This window comes from Anastrepha ludens, chromosome X, assembly GCF_028408465.1.
Source record: "Anastrepha ludens isolate Willacy chromosome X, idAnaLude1.1, whole genome shotgun sequence".
NCBI lineage: Eukaryota > Metazoa > Arthropoda > Insecta > Diptera > Tephritidae > Anastrepha > Anastrepha ludens.
In genome coordinates, this window is record NC_071503.1 from 96,391,506 (window position 1) to 96,413,029 (window position 21,524).

Sequence of the window (21,524 nt, forward strand, 5' to 3'; positions counted from 1 at the left end):
GGTTTTTATTAAGGTGTTCATTCTTAATAATTTCGGTTAACCGATTTTCATCTTCTATGTCTTCTGTCATGAGTGTACATCTAAGTACCTTAAAATTTGTGTTATTTGAAAAAAGTTCTTCATAAACATTTTAAAACATTGTATAAAATTCATCTTGAATAAGAATAGCGTTAAGCTGTGTTGGATTAAAATGATTCTTTAGTGTTGTAATTGTCGTTTCTCTGTCCATTTCTTTCATAGAAATTAATTTTCCTTTATTCTTAAAAACAGATTTATTTTTTATTCTTATTGATTCAGAGGTTGTTTTCATTATAACTACTTGGTTTTTAAACATATTAATTGGTGAAGCAGTACTTTTTATTGTAACATTATCACATTCTAGTGTATTTATGCTGGGTTCAGTTTCAATCCTTGACAAAGCATCGGCATTACCATTCTTTGTTCCTTTTTTGTACCTAATTTCGTAATCGTATTCGGATAATCTTAATCTCCACCTAACAAGTTTCGAATTGGGTTCCTTTATAGAAAAGAGCCATGTTAGTGGCTTGTGATCTGTTTCTATCACAAATTTGCGACCAAAGAGGTAGGTCTAAAATATTTTGTAGCCCATATGATAGCCAATAATTCTTTCTCTGTTGTACTATAATTTATTTCGTGTGTATTAAGGTACTTGACCACCTTATAAGTTTCAAAAAATTAAATTTTTTTTTTTTACATTTTTTCAATCCTTATACTTTTAAAAATCATCACCTGAAACTGTTTTTTTAAATTCGAATTCTAACAAAGTGAAATCAGTGAAAATGTGCAGGCGCATCCTGCACTCATTACTTGCTGACTCAGCGGAAAGAAAATAGCAAGTTTTAACTTTAAACGCGTTTTTCCAGAAATTACTTTTTTTCGAATGGCGGACACTTTATCTCCGAAACTGCTTAGCCGATTTTAATGATTTTGGTCTTGTTTTATTTGTTAAGATGTTTTGTATGCCAATTTACCACATTTTGCAAAAAAAAAGTTAATAAAGTATTGCTTTTTAAGCATAACATTGTGAAAAACAGGGGTGTTTTCTTAACTTTTTTTCAAACATCCGCCATTTTTTTATTATTTTTTTTTTTGTCAGTTTGTGGTAAATTCTCACGCAAGGAACCTTCCTTTTGAAAATTTTGTTTCTCTCTTTTGTTTTAGAATTACCATTTCTAAGATTAACTGTCCGCCGCAAGACATGATTTTCTTCAGGCCTCGTCTTTGGCGCCTCCTGGATATATGTTAAAAAAAGAAATTTTAATAAATCAATTTTTTTTTTGTATTATATAAGCTCTAAATAAAAATTAAAAAAAAAAATTATTTTAATATATTATACAGAACATGAAAAAAAAATTATTGAATATGTTGTACTTTTTAGCTTTCCAAGGTGGTCAAGTACCTTAAGGGTGCGACTTGCGTAGCATATTGGGTGATTATCCTGCGAAAGTACGGCTCCCAAAGCGTAATTACTCGCGTCCGTTGTCAATGTAAATGTTTTAGAAAAGTCTGGATATGCTAATATTGGATCATGTGTTAGCAGAATCTTAAGGGTGTTAAAACTTTTTTCGTACTTTTGGTCATTTATGTTTAGCTTTGAATCCATCTTTAAGTATTTAGTCATTGGTTTAGTAGTACCCTGTGAGCCCTAAGAATTGTTTGATCTGTTTTGTCGGTTTAGGTATTGGAAAGCTAACAACGCATTCTATCTTTTTAGGATTGGGCTTGACTCCTTCCGTTGTAATTATGTGCCCAAGGAACTCTGTTTCCTTTTCAGAAATTCTGATTTATCTAGCTGGATTTTCAGGTTTGCCTCCTGTAACCTTGCGAATATAAGTTTGAGTGAGTTCATATATTCTTGTAAGGATGTTGAAAATATGATTATGTCGTCCAGGTATACTAAGCAGATTTTATTGATGTAATCCTGAAGGATATTGTTCATCAATCTCTGGAATGTTGCAGGGGCTGTTTTTAGTCCGAAAGGCATTCTCAAAAATTCGTAGTGTCCTCCTTCGACACTAAAAGCGGTTTTGTGGATATCTTCTTCCTCTATCTCGATTTGGTGAAAACTTTTTGCCAGATCGAGTGTAGTGAAATACTGGCTTCTTCCCAGTTTTTCAAGTATCTCGTCTATGTTCGAGATTGGGAACTTGTCATCGATCGTTACTTCGTTCAGTTTACGATAATCAATTACAAGTCTCCACTTTGGTTTTCCACTGGCATCGGCCTTCTTTGGCACGATCCAAATTGGGGCTGAATAGGGAGAACTGCTATTCCTAATTATCTTATTTTCCAACATCTCTTGGATTTGATCTGCAACTTCTTTTTTATGTACGTACGGGTATCTATATGACTTAGAGAATATGGGTATATAGTTTGTAGTCCTAATTCTATGTTTTATTGCGGAAGTAAATGAAAGTCTATCATTTTCTTGATAAAAAATATTATGATATCTATTTATTATTTGTAATAGTTGTGATCTTTCTTCAGGGTTCAAGTGTCCTATTCTAATTTGGTCGTTCAATGGTTTAAATTCTTTATTTTCGATTATGCTAAAATTTTCGTGATCTACCTTCTGCGTGAATATATTATTTTGAGTGGAAGTAAGATTTATTTCTACTTCGTCATTTTCGACCTCTAATATTCCTTCGTTGACAATTCCAATATTGTCGTTTTCTTCTCTAAAATATATGAGTTCAGTTTTAGGTGTTACTTGTATCTTATGGTTATACTTGTTACTATTTTTATTTTGGAAATACATTTGGAGTGTTGATTCACCAATAGTTATGGTGTTTGTTCGATAGTCGATAGAAGCGTTTAACGGTCTTAAAATATCATTTCCAATAAGCCCATCATAGAAATCGTGAAATTGGATGATGTAAAGATCTAAGTATTCCAAGGAGTTTCCAAACTCTTTAAAAGTTGGTATTCTGGCTTTTTTATCAGTAAATATTTTATGTTGTAGAGTTTTTATGGATATGGGTTGGATTTGATGTATCCATGACGGATTACATATACCTGGATTTAATATGGAATGGCTCGCACCTGTATCTATGATACACTTTATGTGCCCTAATTTTGTTTTTATCTTTAACCCTTAACTGGTCCGGTACTCCATTAGTAACATAGCTGGTCCGGCGTAGTCTGTAAGAAGAGTACGTTTTGAAGCTCAAGAATAAAACACAACATAAAGTTATTATTATTTTTTAATAAACATCGATATTATAACACAAATGAACTACATTTAGTAAAAATACATGCAATTGGGGCAAAGTCTAACAAATTATAAGCACAAGAAGAAATAATGTACCACACATTACAAAAAAATGCTTATTCTTTCCGAAAATCATAAAAAAGTGAGAACAAGCTAGTTAACAATTTTTTTTTAAGAATTGATTTGTAAATCATTATATAACCATAAAACTCATAAGGATATGGAAAGTTGAAGGTGGTTTTGTATCCAGCAAAACCCAAAGTTCACAAGTTTGAGATACAGTTTTTGCAGATTGGATCTGTGCACCCTAAGCAGACTGGATTCTTGCAATAAACGCATAGGTATTTGGTCATCCTGCGTTTGTTGCTAGGACATATATGGCAAATCTTACGTTTTTGGAGAATAAGATTTGTTCCATCATTAGTTGGTTGTTCTTCTGGAACTCTAAGTATCTTTCTAATCATGGTTCGTATTCCACGTGGTATATTCATCATTGTTATGCGCCGTTTCATATGATCTTCCACCAATTGCATAGCTAGCTGTTTTCCAAAAACATTTTTTTCTTTTATTATTGGATTGTTTTTGTAACACTGATGAAGAATATAAGAATTTACCACAGAAATATCCAAGACACGGAAAAAGATTGTCAATGGCAACCTTCGACTACGACGACTGGATGTACTTTTTGAACACTTTTCGTCAATGGAATCAACTCCTCCTTTATTTTCATTATAAAAGGTGATTATTTCTGGTTTATTAGTTACTTGGTCAGTGTATTCTCTGTCGTGCATGGAAGATATCAGAATTGTGGCTTTTCCAACGTGGGAAATTATAGTGCATTCCTCCCTAAATCCATAGAATGTTGATCCAGCAGCTCTTCTGCGATTGGGTAGGAAGGTCTGTGGTATTTCGGGTTTATTTTTTTTAGGGTGCCTACAAACGTTAAATTTTTCTTTAGAAGGACGTCCACTAACTGTATTGAAGAATTCCAGTTATCAGCTGTTATGTTGCGATTGCTGTTGAAGAACGGCGTTGCTAGGCGTAATACTGCTTGCGTAGGTTTTAAAAGTTTCTTATCTTCGTCACTGAGACCAAAACCATCCGAGTCCTTTCCGCAATAGATATAAGCATTATAAAGATAGCTGTTTCTCGCGTCTGTTAAGCACTGAATTTTAAGGCCATATTTTGCTGGCTTGTTTGGCATGTACATCTTAAAGCGGCATCTCTCACGGAAACTCACCAGCATTTCGTCGCAGTAGCAGATTGCCCTAATCCATATAAACTTTGGCAATTCTCTATAAAACTGTTAAACACGAAGGATATAGCTGCAGAAGGGTCATCCTTTTTGCGTTCTTCTCTATCTTCTCGATTATCAAATCTTATCGCAGCCAAAGGCTTTTCTTACTGAGAACTGCTCTGAATATGTCCCTTCCAGTTCCATCTGTTGCAAATAGACAGTCTAGGTGTTCATGACTTGAATTAAATACTGCCGTGTACACGAGAAGTCCAAAAAAAGCTTTCAACTCAGTTATATCTGTTTCTCTTAGGTGGTGTTTTGAAATAGCAGAATATTTTGCACTCATCGAATTTAGCTTTTTGTTAGTGCACTGCATAATATGTTCCAATATATTGTCACTAAAAAGTAAGCCCCAAATAGCTATCGGATCTGCAGACTCACCAAGCATCCTTGCCTTTGCTTTCAGTATGGGAACTTTCATCACAATGTTATGTTTTCGGAATTTAGATGATGGACGAACTTCTGAAGTACACCACCTATACCGATTTTTGCCATATATATATTTCTTTTCACTTTCCGTTGAGTCCACTTCATCACTGTCATTGTCCTCCTCACATTCAGATAATTCCGAGTTAGTGTCATGCTCTGACTCAATATTATAGTCGTCCGACACATCGTCTATATCACTACCACTATCAGTGTCTTCGTTATTCCACTTAGAGAGAGTTTCTTCATAATCACAATCGCCCAAACGCACCCGTTTAGATGGCCCAGCCATAACTCACTATATTTGAAACACGCACTAAAGTAACGTAAAGGGTCCGGCGTAGTCTGACAGACTACCGCGCAAATATAATCGTTCCTAACTTAGAGTATAACTGAACAAAATCGACAGAAATGTGACTATTTTTTAATGACCAATAGGGGAAGGAATAGGCGGAGCGACCCGTATGTAGGTGGTTCCAGTAGCAAATAAACAGGATTTGTTTATATGACGTAGTCTCTCAGACGACGCCGGACCAGTTAAGGGTTAAATATGGTATTTCTCCGAGGCTGATTCCTGAAAATTTTGGATCGTCCGTTCACCTGGTTTGATACTAAATTCATAACTATTAACATCCATCGGTTCGGGTGGCGGTTGTTTATTGTAACTGTTATTCGTTTGGAAAGGATTTTGGTTATTGATCCTACTGTTCTGGTTTGGTTGAGTAAAGTTATTTCTTTGTTCGTTATGCCCATCATAATTATTTTGTCTCAGATGTCCGTTATTTGGTTGGAAATTTTCATTATATTGTCCATTATTCTGTTGGTAGAAATTTGGTCTAAATTGTCCGTAGTTTAGTCCTCCTTGTTCTTCCCCGAGAACCGAAAGCGTTTTGTTATTTAACCGTCTTAATTTATTTTTTATTTCTTCATAAAATTCTACGCTAGTACTTTTGAAGACTGTTGCCCTGAGTAGATCAAATAAATCGTCGCAGCTTAACCTATCGCCGAAATTATTTTGTAGTACATCCCTTATATCGCTCCACGAAATGGCTTGGCAATTAATTTCGTCAATTTCTCTAGCTTTTCCTTTCAGTTTGCTTCTTATTAGATCCGAAAAGAGGGATTGTGACAGTTCGTCATATTGTTGGAGTAACGGGTGGATTTTGTCTATCCAAATTAGAAACGTCCGGAGGTCCCTAAAATCTCCATTAAATTCGGGAAGAGTCCCTAAATACTTAAGAGGGTCGAAATTTATTTGGGCCATTTAATTTTTGGTATTTTATAATATTACCATACTATATAATTTAGTGATAACTTTTGATAATTTTACTTAATTGACTCACTTCTGCGATGTCCTCCTCTTGCGGTGGATGTCCTGTGTTGTTGCCTTTCTCGAGTGTGATGGTGGTAATTCAAATCGGGAAATATTTGCTGCTGTTTGATTTTTGCTGGTTGACTTTCCGATGGTTGAATTTTTGAATTTGAAAAGGTCGAGCCAAGGAGCACCAGGAGATTTGGTGGCTCCTAAAACACTCAGGCTAAAAAGCCCATTGTATTTAAAGCTCTGGAAAGGGGGTAGATAGTCAAGGAGGGAGGGAGAAAAGTATCAGAGAAAGAGATAGGAAAGAATAGAGACAGAGATAGAGATAGTTAGTCCTGTGAGAATTTTCCAGATTCTTTGGCAAATTTGTAAATATCCTCCAGTTTTAGAGAACGAATATTACTCATTCTCATGACATCGGAACCCAATACTCGTAGTCGCGCTCTAGCAAAGGCAGGACACTAACAGAGAAAGTGCTCAGTGCTATCCGCCTCCTCCAAGCATGACAGGCATACCGGGTCCTCGATGATTCCAATGGTGGTCATATGCTGACCCCATGGGTTGTGTCCTGTAATGATGCCGACCATCAACCGAATGTCTTTCCTTCTAAGTTTTAGTAGAAAGTTTGACAGTTTTCTGTTCGGACTTGTCACAAAGCACTTTGCAGTTCTGCAGCGTTCTAGACCGGACCATCGCTCTTTATGTAGATTGCCTACATAATCGTTGATCCAATTCTTGATTCCTGCGGGACTGATTCCGATTATTGGCTCTGGCCCCTGTGGGGGCACCGCTGATCCACGGTTGGCCAGTTCGTCGGAAATTTCGTTTCCTTGAACACCGGAGTGTCCCGGAACCTATATAAGTACAAGCCTGTTTTGTCTTGCGACAGAATTAAGCTTCTTCTTACATTCTTGAACAATCTTTGAGGTTTGCTTCGCGTTCTCCAGGGCCTTCAATGCAGCCTGACTGTCACTGAAGACTCCAATCTGTTTCCCGCTCCATCCCCTCTCAATTATCCATTCGGCTACTTTTAGGATGGCAAAACCTTCTGTTTGGAAAACAGTCGCCATTCCCCCCATAGCATAGTGATACTTATTACTATCGTTTAAGTACCATCCGGCTCCAGACCCTATTTCAGTCTTGAACCCATCGGTAAAGAAAATATCCGTCAAACCTCCCTGCATGCATTCTGGATTGCTCCATTGCTCACATCAAATTTCCTTCCAAATGAAACTGTGGGTATCGGGTCATCTTTAGGTGCCAAAAACAGTGGATACTGCTCCGACAGCAACTTAAAGATTTCTCTGTGTTCCATAGTTCCATCTTCGTGCCAGAAACCATATTTATGGAATCTACACATTGCTTTTATTGCTTCCTGTTGTATCTTAATATCCAGGGGGAGCAAATCAAGCATAGCATTTAGGGCATCACCAGAGGTTGTACTCATGGCACCCGTGATGCATAAGCATACACTTCTTTGCAGCCTGTATAGTTCCCGGATTGTGGACTTAACCATGCTCCGTCGCCACCAGACCACAGAAGCGTAAGTGATGATTGGTCTGATAAGTGCCTTGTATATCCATAGGACCACAGCAGGTTTCAGACCCCAAGTTTTGCCAAAGGCTCTACGGCATTGCTGAAAAATCTGCAATGCACGATTCACCTTCAGTGAAACGTGTGTCTCCCAAGTCAGCTTCTTATCCAAGATTACTCCTAGACATTTAACTTCGTTGGAAAGACCAAGTGTCACACCTTTCAGTGTTGGAAGACTGAGTCCATCCAATTTCCGTTTTCTCGTAAACAAGACTATGGTTGTTTTGTTCGGGTTAACGGAAAGACCTTGTCTCATGCACCAATCATCGATTTTGTCAAGAATCCTCTGCACTTTCGTGCAAAGCCTCCTTAAGGATTTATCCGATGTTAGCGCACAGACGTCGTCCGCATATGCTTGGACGTGAAAGCCGAGTTCCTGCATCTCCACTAATAGGGAGTCTACGACGAAGCACCACAGCAGCGGAGAAAGAACACCCCCTTGGGGACATCCTTGCTTGGCCCTGACTGTGATTTGCTCGTCATCGCTCCCACCAGCGGTTAATAGCCTCTCAGAGAGCATGGAGTATATCCATTTTATAATGGCTTGATTAACTCCGTGTCGTTCGGCAGAAGAACATATCGAGCCGAAAGTGGCATTATCAAAAGCCCCCTCAATGTCCACGAACACGCCCATTGTGTATTCGTCAGCTTCCAGCCCAGCTTCAATCTTGCTAACAAGATCGTGTAAGGCTGATTCACATGATTTTCCACTCTGGTAAGCGTGTTGATTTCTACTAAGTGGACTTCTCGGCAATACTCCCACTCGAATATGTTTCTCCACCACTCGTTCCAGACTTTTCAACATGAACCATGTCAAACTGATTGGTTTAAAACTTTGCTAGGGAATAGTCATCTTGTCCTGGTTTCAGAATAAATACTACTCTTACGCGTCGCCATTGGGATGGTATATAACCAAATGCAAGACAGGCTGTGAAGATCCTTTTCAGGGCCTCGTTCAGCCTGTCTCCTCCTTTTTTAAGCATTGCTGGATATATTCCGTCAGGTCCAGGGGACTTAAAGTTCTCAAAGGAAGATAAGGAAAACCTTATCGATTCCCGTGTCACTATCCGACTAGCAATATACCAGCTGTACCTAGAGGTTCCACCGTTGCCACCGTTATTGTTCATGCCACTCTCAACTTCAGAGAGAGTTCTACTACCAGGAAAATGGGTTTCGAGAAGAGCATTAAACGTTTCCGATTTGGAAATGGTGTATGAACCATCAGGTTTTCGAATGGAATCCAGCCTTACTGAGCGGTCTAAATGAAGGACCTTACAAAGTCTCGCTGTTTCCCTCATTTCTTCGACGTTACTGCAGAAATTTCTATAGGATTCAAGTTTGGCTTGCCGTACATTTTTCTTATATTCTCTCTGTGTAAGTCGATGATTGGCCCAGTCCTCTTCTGTTTTGGTCTTCAAGGCCTTATTAAGAAGTTTCCTGGACCGTACACGAAGCTTCGACAGTTCAGGGTTCCACCAAGGAACCGCTTTCCCCTGTCTGCTTTGCCTGAGTGGACACAGTTCCTCAAAGCAATTGATTAAAGAACCTTCTAATTTCTTAGTAGCATCTTCAATCATTTCTGCTGATTTGAGTTTTTTCAGGTTTGGTAATCGCTCTGTTACAAGCTCACCATACCTGTCCCAGTCCACATTTCGAGGATTGCTACCGGAAGGTATTGATATTGTGTCAATTCCCAGTCAGAATTCGATAAGACGATGATCAAAAAGAGAGTCCTCTTCCAAAACTCGCCATCGGTTGATTTGATTTCCAACTGACCTATTGGTAAGTGTTAAATCAATCACCTCTTGTCTCCTTCTGGTCACAAAAGTTGGTTTGTTACCAGTGTTTTGAATGACCAAATCGGATGACAGGATAAAATCCAGTAACTTGAGACCTCTGGAGTTGCATTTGCTGCTTCCTCACACAATGTTCTGTGAATTTGCATCACAGCCCACTATTAGCCCCAGATTATTGGATTCTGCGTACTTGACCACTTCTCTTAGCTCCCTCGAAGGAGGTGGCTGTAAAGAGTCATAGGGTAGGTAGGCCGAAACTATGATAGCTTCGACACTGTTCCCACTTTTCAAGTACTTTATTTTTGCAGCAACGATATCTCCGGAGCATAGCTCTTTTAACATCGTGTGTTCGATCAACCTCGGCATGATAATACATGCTCGCGGTCTCACATTCCCTTCACAATGAAGTATTTGTCCCCACGACATAGCACTTAGACCACAGATACGCTTGTGACATACCCATGGTTCTTGTATAAGCATTATGTGTGGGTTTGTTTGCAGTTTTGCATGCCTACGGCACAAGAGAGCCGTAGACGCTTTGCTATGCTGCAGATTTATCTGTGTAAATATTACTTCAGTCATGAGACTGAGTATATTTACGCTTTGTGTAAAGTGCTTAAATGATCGTCATGTGAAGTGATACTGAATCGTCACGTGTGTGAAACAGGATCGTGAAAGTAAAGGTGCTATTATCTTATGGAAGAGCTTTAGGGCAAACCTGCCGACTAAAGATTCCTTTGAGAATAAAAGATTTTTTTTTAAGTTAGGGGCAAACAACTGCCTTCCAACTATCAGGTAGTGACTGAGCTGACTGAGCTGCTTGAGCTGACTGAGCTGCCTTCTGATAGAATGGCTTTATTTTTATACTTTCTTTTCGCCTTGTCATCAAATATATATATATAATTACAATCAAACATTGTTACAAATAAAAATCAATAACAAAATTGTAAACACTTAAAAATACTGTACAAATGAAATTCTGCTTAGGTTGACTTAAATTTTGTTCAGGGTTAGCTTACTTCACAGTGAGCTATGGCTTTGCTTTGGAGTGGGGTATCATGTGACAAAAAGTGTATTTGGTGTGTGCCATGTGTTTACTTATGTTTCGGGTTTCAAAAAAAGGCAAAGAGTTTATGTCATTGAAATTGAAAAGAATTATGTCATTAAAGTAGAGCAAATTGAATTGACATGGTTTACATAATTTGAGTTTGAGTGTTAAGAATATATTTAAAGAATTCGAAAGAAGTTTGAAAGTGAAGTGGAGGTACTCTACACCCCTATGGTTAAGATTGAAAATTACTGTGCTAAAAAACTTGTTTAAATTTTGCAAGTACAGTGGTTTTCAATAAAAATAATTTTATGACTTTAAAAGTTTCTTAGTATATCTAAATCTATTTTTAATTCTATGTTTTATAGTACATTTTTCTTAAATTTATTTAATATGATAATATTTTAGGTGATTTTGTATTTCTTAAGGGTATTATTATGATATTCCTTAAGCTTATTGTTAATTTGTAATACAGAATTGACTCCTTTACGCTCCACTATGAGATAAGGGCCATGATATGGACTTTGCTGTTTTCTTCTAGTTTCTAGTTTTATAAATACCCAGTCACCTACTTTTAATTCTGATGTGTTACTGTTCTTGTCATATAGTTCTTTTCTCTTTTGTTTTGTTACTTTTATCAGTTCTTGTGCCCTAAGAAGTGGCTCTTTTAGTCTAAGTTTCATCTCATTTGCGTAATTGTTTAAGTTATATACTGGTTGATTGTCCTCGATTATGTCAGTTGGTAAGCGTGGAAGTTTTCCGTATATTAACTCGTACGGTGAAAATTCCGTCTCTATGTTCGGCGTGGTATTAAAAGCAAATGCAAAATAAGGTAGCCATTGGTCCCATTCGTGATTTTCTACGAAGTGTAACAGAAATTCATTTAGGACTCTGTGACTCCTTTCAACTGTTATTGTCTGATGGTGATAGGGTGCTGAAAAGGTCTGCTTTATATTTAGTATTTCGCATATATTTTTCATTAATTCATTTGCAAACTCTGTACCTCGATCAGATTTTAATGTTTTAAAAAGTCCGTATTTTAGTATTACCTGTTCTACTAGTGTCTTTGCGATAGAAATTGCTTCTTTAGTTTTCATTGGGAATAAGAATACGTATTTTGTCAGTTCGCATTGTACCGTTAAAATATATCGGAAACCATTTGATATAATCAATGGTCCTACTGTATCTATGCTTAAATTTTCAAAGCTTGTACTAGGTGTGTCCGTTATTGTCATTTTTTCTTTTATGTACTTTGTCTGTTTGTTTCGAGTACATTCTTTACAACTGTTTACATATCGTTTTATCATTTTCCTCATGTTCTTCCATATGTATTTTTGTTTTAATTTTAAGATAATATAGTTTTTCTTATACCCAGATGTCCTCCTAGTGCTGAATTGTGATACTCAAAGATTACATTTTTTTATAATTTCTTCGTCATTAATTTGCTTTGGGGCTTTATATAAAATTATTCTTAAGGGTCTTAATTTTTGTTCTAATCTTTCACTTTGTAACTTGTTGAATGCATTCTTAAAATTTTCAATATTCATTTCTCTTAATAAATTATCTTTTGCTAGCGCTAGCTTTTCTATATTTCTTTTAGTCGCTATTGATGATAGTTTCGCCATGATTGAAACGTATTTCAGAGGCTCCTCACTATATCGGACTATTATATCCCCTTATTTATTTATCTGTATTTCGGATCCTTTCATTTTTTCTTCGTATACGAATTTTAATCTTTTTATATTTCTTATATCAGCTGTGGACGTACATTCCCAAATGTGAAGTTGGCCTGACTTCGAATGAGAGTTGTAGTTCTCCTTGTCTACCCTGGTGTTATTTTTGGCAGACATTCCCCTTGTTATTACAAACATTTTATTATTGTCATCACAATTCGTTGGTATCATTTTTTTTTTAGTATGTCTGAGTCTATCTTTATTCGTGATAATGCATCGGCATTTTATTGTATGATATATATTTTTTGTTTTATTAATATCTACATTAAAAATTTGAAAAAAAAAAAAAATTTATTTTAAATTGTTTTTTTTTTTAACCCCATTGTGCATTTTATTAAAGTTAATATAAATTCTACACTTTTTTTTTTTTTTTTTTTTTCATTAAGGCGCACGAGATTTACCACTAATGGCAAATTGTTTAACTGCCACCTTCGCTGACGACACTGCAATTTTATGTGTTGAAAAGACAGAAGAAAAAGCTGCAAGGAACCTTCAAACTGCAATCGACTCTATGGTATCATGGACGAGAAAATGGGGAATCAAACTTAATAACAGTAAATCCATTCACGTGAATTTTACAAATAAAATTACAAAATACCAACCAATAATGATTTCTAATGAAAAAGTCCCATTCGCTAATACTGCAAAATACCTAGGTATTACCCTAGATGCGAAGTTGCGATGGAAAGAGCATATAAAAATAAAACGAAATGAGCTTAACATCAGGCTAAACAAAATGAACTGGCTAATTGGATGGAAATCGCATTTATCCATATATAACAAATTATTGCTCTATAAACAAACATTAAAACCATTATGGGCCTATGGTGCACAGCTTTGGGGTTGCGCCAGTGAAGAAAATATCAATGTAATACAACGCTTTCAAAACAAAGTGCTGAGAATCATCGTTAAAGCACCCTGGTACGTCAGAAATGCTGATATTCATCGGGACCTTAAAGTTAACACTGTAACTGAAGAAATTAAGAAAATAGCAGAAGCGCACCAAATTCGACTTCAAGGGCATGTAAACGAAGAAGCTAGGAGCATCCTTAGTAACCCGTGCCCAGTTCGAAGATTAAAGAGGAAAAAACCACATGAACTTGCTGGCTATTAACAGAAAATAAGAAATATTGTTTGTAATTTCTTTTTATCAATTGTAATTTATTTTCGAATCAAACTGCTCGTTAGTTTCTGAACTAGTTGTAGTGTAATTAAACATTGTAATTTACTTATTATGTTTGAAATAAAAAAAAAAAAAAAAAAAAAAAAAAAGGCGCACGAATATTCAATTTTATATTTATTTAACTGAATGCAAAAAGTCACATTTGTTCTTATGCCTGTTTTGTGCTTAAATATTCTATTTGTCAATGATAAAAATTTTAAATTAAATGTTAATATATTTAAATGCATTAACGAAAAATCTCTGTTCAACAATATTTATCATAGCATGTGTGAACAATTTGGTGCGCGTCGTTAATAATATTGAGAATTATTTCACTTTAATTAGCCGCCTAATCACATAAAAATAGTTAATTGTTACCTAATAACAACTTCATACTTTTAATTACATTATTTTATGCATTAATCAGCAAATAATCAGTCATAAACAAAATTGGGATATTCACAATCCAAAATATATATATATGTATATGTAGTTATATAAAGTAAAATGTATGCAGTATGATAGTTAGTTTTTCAATCATTAGTTTATCGCAAGAAGTAGCATTTTTTATTTTAAATTACTTTAGCTTTTTGTTACTGTTGTTTTGAACTTCGCATGTAGTGCACTGAGGCATTTATACAGCCTTGTAGACTCTGACGGACTTCACGTCGTTGAGGGTGAGAGTAGTCACTAGCTCGGAGTCAGTGAATTCACGAATAATGGTCGATGGTTTGTCACCCTTCTGTTCTTGCACCAATTTGTTGCCAACCAGAGTGAAGACGCTCTTCACTTTGCGACTGTCAAGTGTCTCTTCATCGAATTCCTCGCCCAGCTTGAAGTAGACCGTAGTTGTCTTGAAGGTTGATGTAGTGGTGAAAGAGTAATTATCACCATCCTTCTTCAGTTCAACGGTGGGGCTGACACTGTTACCCATTTTGCGTAGAACCATACCGACACCCAATTCCTTCATGTATTCGTCGAAGTTTTCACTCTTTTCTAATTTGTATTTCTTTCCTTCCCAGACAGCCATTTTTACTAATGATTTATTTAGCGTTTAGGATCGTCCGCAGGATCGCCATGTAAAGGTGATGCATGTAATGTGAAGCAGGATCGTCAATGTGTAGGTGCTATTATTTTAGGGCAAACCTGCCGACTAAAGATTCCTTTGTAAATAAAAGATTTATTTTTTTAGTTAGGGCAAATAACTGCCTTCCAACTATCAGGTAGCGACTGAGCTGACTGAGCTGCCTTCTGATAGAATGGCTTTATTTTTATACTTTCTTTTCGCCTTGTCATCAAATATATATATATAATTACAATCAAACATTGTTACAAATAAAAATCAATAACAAAATTGTAAACACTTAAAAATACTATACAAATGAAATTCTGCTTAGGTTGACTTAAATTTTGTTCAGGGTTAGCTTACTTCACAGTGAGCTATGGCTTTGCTTTGGAGTGGGGTATCATGTGACAAAAAGTGTATTTGGTGTGTGCCATGTGTTTACTTATGTTTCGGGTTTCAAAAAAAGGCAAAGAGTTTATGTCATTGAAATTGAAAAGAATTATGTCATTAAAGTAGAGCAAATTGAATTGACATGGTTTACATAATTTGAGTTTGAGTGTTAAGAATATATTTTAAGAATTCGAAAGAAGTTTGAAAGTGAAGTGGAGGTACTCTACATTTGTCCTCCACCTTATCCTGGACGTGGAACTGGATCCGCCCCAGATGAAGGTGAGGACGGCACCCGTACTTCGACTTAAGAACCTTGAGGGACCCAAGATCGATACCCAGTACCAGGTGGGAACCCGCCTCCGAAGTGGTAGCGGATTTCTGCCTGGTGCACGAGTATACTCTCCAGAGAGTCGTGTCAAGATCCTTATTCTGAACACGGATGCGTTTGAGGAGTTCTGCTGAATTACAGGAAGGACCCGGAATCCAGACACTCGCTCGTACCAGCCTTTCTTTGCGACTCTCAACAAGAATAAACTTGCTGTTTTCGCAGGCTGAAATCTTTGCTATCGCTTTTTCTAGCCATTCTCGGGAAAAAGCATTGGAACAGTGCACCTTTACGATGCCGTCCACCACGCTTTTCCCCTCGAAAGTCGGCGCGTCTTTCGACTCACCGATAGCTTTCCAAAGATAGCTGTCAAGATAGTCTTGTTGCCCTTTGGACAGTTGACCATCTTGTTTGTCGGTTTGTATCTCCACCGTCATTGCCTTTGCTGCCATTCTCGCGAATGATTCGCCAGACGTTGACGGAAGAGTGTCATTCGACATTTGAGGTCCCTTAGCCTTTGCCTTGTCAGGCAAAGGTTTGTCTGCCTTGGATTGGGTCGAGGATGCAGGCATTTCCGAATTCCGTCTCTCGACTTTCCTCTTCTTTGCCTTTCTCCTCTTCCCGGTCGTTGGCACAGACCCCGTTTCGTTCTCGGAAGAGCGCAGCGCTACAGAGGAATCCTCTGTTCTGCCACGCTTTCCCGTTTCCGTTACAGGTGTCGAAGTTGACGGAGCTTGAGTCCTTGCCTTAGCTAGTGCTTCGGCTTGCCTCGCCTTCTGTCTTCTTCGTTTGATCTGCCTTGCGGTTAGACCAACACCTGCGTTCGACTCTCCAATAACTTCGGTCTTTTTACCGGTACTTACCTGATTCACACTAGGTTTAACCGTTGTCAAAGACTTACTCGGTACCAGAGATTCGTCTGAGTCTACTGAGAGATTGTCCGCCATCTCCACATCCTCCACAACTTGTTCAGTTGCTTGAGATCGTTTCGACGGCGGTATATCGCTCAAACTCACTCGGCTCTCCATTGGCATAGCCAATGTGCCATGTTTCACCACTAGTAGTGCGCTTCCTCCGGAACCCTGGGTGTCAGTTCCGGTCATAGGGGAATGTGGGGTTCGGGCCTGCACATCCGATGCCCGAGCCGTCGATTGCTCGACGGGAGGATTTCCCGAAAGTGGGTTACCTCGTGCAGAGAGATCCTTTGTTAACCTCCACATTGCGATGAAATGCATTTTATACCTCCTGCCAGGTTGTCGGTACGGTACTCTCCACATAGTACTTGGGTGGCCACCAATTCCGCCGTTCCGCGGTTGAGTGGATACCCAATTCCTATATGGAGCTGCCCTCTTAGTTCGTGGTAAGTTAATCTCCATAGAATGGGGTTAACTCGCCACTTAAGCCTCATCCCCGCGGCAAGGAGACCGACATGACAAGGTTCCGATGGTTAAACTTAATGGTAATTTGGTAATGTTTTCTTTGTTTATTATTTGTTGTTGTTCACTTTGCACACGCACAAATATGTGCAGATTTATGTAATTGAAAGTGTGTAACTTTCCGATGGTTAAACTTAATGGTAATTTGGTAATGTTTTACTTTTTATTATTTGTTGTTGTTCGCTTTGCACACGCACAAATATGTGCAGATTTATGTAATTGAAAGAATGTAACTTTCCGATGGTTAAATCGAACACTGTATTGAACAATTTTCCAAACTTGTTCTGTTGTTTTTTTTTTTTTTGTGAAGTTCAATTAAAATTTTGTGTTTCCTTTAATCTTTTAAAGGATTTGAAAATGTCACTTTAACTAAAGTAATTTTTTTTTTTTTTTACAAAAAATTTGTGCTTCCTTTAATCTTTTAAAGGATTGGGAAATGTCACTTTTAATTAAAGTTCTTTTCTTTTCACAAATAATTTCCTTTAATCTTTTAAAGGATTCGAAAATGTCACTTTAACTAAAGTTCCCGTTAGGGATATTAAAATATCCAATATCCTCGAAACTGAATGATTTACATAAGGATACACGGGTATCCTACCGACTACGCCACGTTTATTCCCGGAGCGGAGAACAACGAAAAAAAAATAAAACACATGGGTTTAAGGTTGAATCAATAATGAACTGTCTTTCTTTATTTTACACTTTCTTAAATACTATTATTTTGTTTTCCGTTGCATTTTAGTTAGCGGAAATGCACTTGGACAAATAAATTTACATATTGACACATATTGTGGGAAAAGAATACAATTAATAAAGTTATGAAATTTAGTACAATTATTTTGCTTTCTGTTGCATTTTCGTTAGCGGAAATGCATTTGGACAAATATACATATTTTGGGGGGAAAAATACAATTACATAAAGTTAAGAAATTTAATATTATTATTTTGCTTTCTGTTGCATTTTCGTACTATAACTAATTAATCTTGAATTTTTATCTGTATGTAGTGCTTGTTGTAGTGTTTTTTCGTATTCTATTTGTTTCAGATAAAAGGATTAAATTTGTATGTCTGCTAGTGTTGTATTACTTCTTCTTCTTCTTCTTAATTGGCGCGATAACCGCTTACGCGATTTTGGCCGAGATTAACAAAGCGCGCAAGTCGTTTCTTTCTCGTGCTAACCGGCGCCGATTGGACACACCAAGTGAAGCCAAGTCCTTCTCCACCTGATCTTTCCAACGCAGAGGAGGCCCTCCTCTTCCTCTGCTACCACCAGCTGGTACCGCATCGAATACTTTCAAAGCCGGAGCGTTTGTATCCATTCGGGCGACATGACCCAGCCAACGAAGCCGCTGGATCTTTATTCGATGCCCTATGTCTATGTCGTCGTAAAGCTCATACAGCTCATCGTTCCATCGTCTACGATATTCGCCGTTGCCAACGTACAAAGGTCCAAAAATCTTACGCAGAATCTTTCTCTCGAACACTCCAACCGTCGCTTCATCGGATGTTGTCATCGTCCAAGCTTCTGCGCCATACGTTAGGACGGGCATGATGAGAGGTCTTGTAGAGTGTTAGTTTTGTTCGTCGAGAGAGGACTTTACTGCTCAGTTGCCTACTTAGTCCAAAGTAGCACTTGTTGGCAAGCGAGATTCTACGTTGGATTTCAAGGCTGACATTGTTATCGGTGTTAATGCTGGTTCCTAAATAGACGAAGTCTTTCACAATCTCGAAATTATAGCTGTCAACAGTGACGTGGGTGCCGATACGCGAGTGCGCCGACTGTTTGTTTGAAGACAGGAGGTACTTCGTTTTGTCCTCGTTCACCACCAAACCCATTAGCTTTGCCTCTTTATCCAGTTTGGAGAAGGCAGAACTAACAGCGCGGTTGTTAAGGCCGATGATGTAAATATCATCGGCATACGCCAACATCTGTACGCTCTTATAAAATATTGTGCCTGAGCGATTAAGATTTGCGGTTTGTACGATGCTCTCCAATACAAGGTTAAAGAAGTCACACGACAGCGAGTCACCCTGTGGGAAACCTCGTTTGGTATCAAACGGCTCGGAGAGGTCCTTCCCAATTCTGACGGCGCTGCTGGTGTTGAGCAACGTCATATTGCATAGAGGTATTCGTTTTGCGGGGATACCAAATTCAGACATCGCGGCATACAAGTAACTCCTTTCCATACTGTCGAATGCAGCTTTGAAGTCGACGAAAAGATAATGCGTGTAGATTCTCCTTTCTTGGGTCTTTTCCGAGATTTGGCGTATTGTGAATATTTGGTCGATGGTAGACTTTCCAGGTCTAAAGCCACACTGATAAGGTCCAATCAGTTGGTTGACGGTGGGCTTCAGACTTTCACACAATACGCTCGCTAGAACCTTATAGGCGATATTAAGAAGACTAATCCCACGGTAATTGGCACAGATTGCAGGATCGCCCTTCTTATGGATTGGGCAGAGCACACTTCAATTCCCATCGGCAGGCATGCTTTCATCCGACCATATTTTGCATAGAAGCTGATGCATGCACCTTACCAGCTCCTCGCCGCCATGTTTGAATAGCTCAGCCGGCAGTCCGTTGGTGCCCGCGGCTTTGTTGTTCTTTAGCCGTGATATTGCTATTCTCACCTCGTCATGGTTGGAGCTGTCACTATTTAACAGGTTCGAGAAGAGTTCCCTCCATAATTTATGATTGCTCTGTTCGTCAGTCACCAGTTCGTCGTCTTTGTTCTTACAGGAAAACGCCCCGGTCTTAAAACCTTCTGTAAGCCGCCGAACTTTCTGGTAGAATTTTCGGGCGTAGTTCCTGTTGGCCAGCATCTCAAGCTCCTCGCACTCACGTATTTCGGCCTGTCGTTTCTTCTTTCGGATAATACGACTCTGTTGCTTTTTTAGCTCTCTGTAGCGATCCCACATGGCTCGCGTTGCGCCCGATCGCAGCGGTGTCCTATAGGCGGCATCCTTTCTTTCTGCGGCAGCATGACATTTCTCGTCGTACCAACTTTTTTTTCGGGCTCGTCGGAGTCCGATTTCTTCTTCGGCGGCGGTACGTAGGGAACGAGAAATGTTGCTCCATTGTTCGTGCATGCCGGTTTGTTGGGCAGTACTCTCTGGGAGCAGGAGTCAGAGTCGAGTGGCGAATCGTCTGACTGTCTGTTGTGATCGCAGCTGTTCGATTAGGAACATTCTTTGCGTACGTAGATGCACGTATTTTGCTGCACAGAGGAATGTGCGCAGTTTGGCTGCAACAAGGTAGTGATCCGAGTCGATGTTTGGTGCTCGGATCGTACGTACATCTAATACACTACAGCGTGTCTTCCATCTATCACAGCATGATCGATCTGGTTTCGTGTTTTTCGATCAGGAGAATGGTGCTGCAGACTACCATGTTTCGGGCCCCGGCGAAGTCGACCAGCCTCTGTCCGTTACCAAATGTTTCGTTGTGCAGGCTGAATTTTCCGACTGTGGGACCTAAAATTCCCTCCTTGCCCGCCCTGGCGTTGAAGTCGCCTAGCACGATTTTTATGTCGTGGCGGGGGCAGCGCTCATAGGAACGTTCCAAGCACTCACAGAAGGAGTCTTTGGTCGCATCGTCCTTCTTTTCCGTCGGGGCGTGGACGCAAATTAGCGATATGTTAGAAAAACGGACTTTGATGCGGATTGTTGCGAGACGCTCGTCCACCGGAGTGAACGACAGTACTTGGCGACGAAGTCTCTCTCCCACAACAAATCCAACACCGAATTTGCGCTCCTTTACATAGCAGCTGTAGTAGACGTCACAAGGTCCTACGCTTTTCTTGCCTTGCCCCCTCCATCGCGTCTCTTGAATGGCAGTGGAGGCAGCTTTTACTCGCACGAGGACATCAACCAGCCGGGTAGTGGCACCTTCCCCATTAAGGGACTGGACATTCCAGGTACATGCCCTCATATCGTTATCCTTATTTCGTTTGCAGTGGTCGTCATCAGTATAGGGAGCTCTCATCCGAGGCTTTTTTAATATTTTCATTGGGGGGGATTTTTAAGTGGTGGGTCCCAAACCCAGCGCACAACCAGCTATTCTGGAATGTTTCGCCTTCTCACGTTAGCTCACTCCCGAACGGGTGTTCGGAAGCTAACCAGAGGATACGTGGGCTAATCCCGGATGTTGTGAGCTGCTTGAACCATATGTAGAAGAATCGTCCTGGCCACTCCCAAGTGAATGGCAATCAGTAACTTTCCCCACTTGCGTGGACTTCTACATATGTAACCATCCTCCGTTAAGTGAACAGGACCAGAAAAAAAAGAATAAAAGTACATACATTCTTCACTACGTGACTCTGAGTATCCTGCACATTAAATGAACAGGACCAGAAAAAAAAGAATAAAAGTGTATTCTAAAAGGCAGCAGCTATTCGATAAAAGACGACCAATGGAGGAGCAAGCTCAAGCAGCCACAGTAAATATGGCAGACGAACTAGCCCGAAAAGATGCCCAACTGGAACGCTTAAGAGTGGCATATCTGGAACTACAACAGCAACTACAATTCCAACAACAACAACAGCCGGAACTTCATCAACTCGATAGAATTCACAAAAATGTGGCATGCCTACCAGTATTTACGGGAAGTGGAGATATAGCAATAAATTCGTTCCTGAGCAGCGTAGAATACTTATTATCCAATCTACAAGAGGAAGAACCGAAGAAGAAGGAGAAGCCA

General features: G+C 38.9%; 1 protein-coding gene across 1 annotated transcript; it reads right to left on the reverse strand.

Annotated features, from left to right (window-relative positions):
- Positions 1-14,213: 14,213 nt before the first annotated feature.
- Positions 14,214-14,688, reverse strand: LOC128869541 (probable fatty acid-binding protein). Its single transcript, XM_054112109.1, has one exon. The coding sequence runs from the start codon at positions 14,636-14,638 to the stop codon at positions 14,243-14,245; it is 396 nt and encodes a 131-aa protein (XP_053968084.1). The 5' UTR covers positions 14,639-14,688; the 3' UTR covers positions 14,214-14,242.
- Positions 14,689-21,524: the final 6,836 nt, after the last annotated feature.